This window comes from Homarus americanus, unplaced genomic scaffold (assembly GCF_018991925.1).
Source record: "Homarus americanus isolate GMGI-L3 unplaced genomic scaffold, GMGI_Hamer_2.0 scaffold34360, whole genome shotgun sequence".
Taxonomy (NCBI): Eukaryota; Metazoa; Arthropoda; class Malacostraca; order Decapoda; family Nephropidae; genus Homarus; species Homarus americanus.
In genome coordinates, this window is record NW_024739403.1 from 6,708,552 (window position 1) to 6,710,502 (window position 1,951).

The 1,951-nt window shown below is 43.9% G+C and overlaps 1 protein-coding gene across 2 annotated transcripts; it reads right to left on the bottom strand.

Moving 5' to 3' along the window:
- Positions 1-356: 356 nt before the first annotated feature.
- Positions 357-1,426, bottom strand: LOC121874670. Of its 2 annotated transcripts, none has more exons than XM_042378900.1 (2): positions 996-1,426; positions 357-965 (listed from the first exon to the last, which is right to left on the bottom strand). In XM_042378900.1, exons 1-2 carry the CDS (start codon positions 1,270-1,272, stop codon positions 577-579), a joined length of 666 nt encoding a protein of 221 aa, XP_042234834.1. In that variant the 5' UTR covers positions 1,273-1,426; the 3' UTR covers positions 357-576. The 2 variants fall into 2 exon arrangements, with proteins under 2 accessions (XP_042234834.1, XP_042234835.1); XM_042378901.1 differs by having other exon boundaries at positions 357-959; positions 1,044-1,422.
- Between the last annotated feature and the right edge of the window lie 525 nt (positions 1,427-1,951).

Genomic DNA, 1,951 nt, shown 5'->3' on the forward strand with positions numbered 1-1,951 from the left:
AAAAAAGTCATGACTTGGGGACTGCTAGATAGGATATTTCCGGAATTTGGAGCGTCAAGCCTAAAATATACAGTAAACCTTCGGTAACTGGCAGCGAATCATCTGTTACTTGGCGACCTGCCCGGTTCTCCTCCAGCTGGCCGGGTTTTACACCTTTGTGATACTCTGGTCTAATGTAACAGTTTACTGATATATGAAGTCAGGGTAGTTAGGTTTTAGTGGTCATGTTGTTGACAGGAAGTATCGTGTGTGAATGTCTCTTGGAGTATTAAGTTGCTTCCAACACACCTTACCACTGTTGCTTTATTCAACACAATTTGGTTACATACAAATGAAGGTAATTAACAGAAACGAAACATTTTTCACTTTTTAATGAAGATGATGTATGTACAATGTTGTCATAATGTTCTCTGCTCCCTGAAGATGGGAGATTCTCACACGTTAACAATATTAGTTTGAGATTACTAATAAATAATGATATATGTACACATGAAACTATCTGGCTTCCGTAGGGAAGTACAGAGATATGTACACACACTGCTTCACTGCCATCACAGGAAGCTATAAACACAAAAGTCACTGGCAGCTGCAACTAGTGTGCTCGACGACCTTTCGTTGGTGGTATCCAAACGACCCGTCTTCATCTTGGGCGTACACGACGATCGTCTTATTACGTTCAGTTCCTGGAGCAGGGCGGCAGCGTCGAGGACCAGGGCAGTAGCTGAAGGTAGATAGACAACGCCTCACTACCACCCACTCGGGTTTTAGTGTTCTCTTGTCCGCCAAGTTGTCGTCAGGAGTGAGTAAGGTCGACAAGTGCATGACCTGTTGCGTCGGCTGGCATCCCACTTCACGTAGTTCCTTCAGCTCCTGTTCGATTTTCTGCTTCTCCCAATCCATCCCAGATGTAGTGGCGCTGTTCCCTATATGACTTGACCCAGGTGTAGTGGCATTGTTCACTGTGGGAGACGTGGGATGGTTATACGCGATAGTGGCACTAAATTCCGTCACATTATACACCGATGTCGTTTCATATTTCTTACCGTGTTCAGTGTCGTTCAGAAGAGTACTGACGTCTGCCCTTATTGGAGGTGAACACGTGAGAGAGCCACGGTCACCATACACAGTATACAGTAGGATCACGTTGGCCAACATCAGCACTATTATGATGACCACACAGGCGATGGTGCACCGTTTGTAAGTTTTAGCGCGTGCCGAGTCGTCTTGGGGCACTACACCAACACCCAGGTTCTCTATGAATGTGTACCTCATGCTGCAGCGGGGTTAATCTAGCGAGTCACAGTACACTAGAAGCGGGAGATCCGCTCTGGGTGCAGTCTGAGTAGGTTACTAGTGAGAAAAACCTTGGCACCGCTCTTATATATGTGTTGTCCTTCCCTAAACGTAACAGAGTGTAGTAGTTACGTTATGGGTTGAATGCTTGCCTGAACATGTGCGTTACGTTCTTTCACTTGCCACTACTACCTCGTGACGCAATAATAGCGAACGGTTGAAAACGTTCGGATCTCATGGATCTCCCGGAGGCTCCACCCACACCACGTGACGCAATGACGTACAAAAGTTGAGACAAGGTTCTGGATTCTGTAATAGAAAGTGAGAGCGTATCTATCTATCTAATACTGATCGTAGTGAGGATGAAGAAAAAAGGTATAATCACTTTCACTACTATCGCTATAAGCACTACCATCATCACCACCCTAATTGTTAACATAACTATACTAAAGCCAACACTACCACAATCAACATCACCACTATATAAATATATATATATATATATATATATATATATATATATATATATATGCAAGTAAACCACTGTAGGTGCGCGTGATCTAGGTATATGCTGATAACCACAAGGAAAGAAGAAAACACGAAGTTCCCAAGCGCTTTCGTGTAATTCACATCTTCAGGGGTGAGTACAGACTTTGAA

Coding starts and splice junctions, on each gene's coding strand:
- LOC121874670 (XM_042378900.1), bottom strand. CDS start 1,272: ATGAGGTACACATTCATAGAGAACCTGGGTGTTGGTGTAGTGCCCCAA. Junction 966..995: donor TAATGTGACGGAATTTAGTG/CCACTATCGCGT, acceptor ATCCCACGTCTC/CCACAGTGAACAATGCCACT.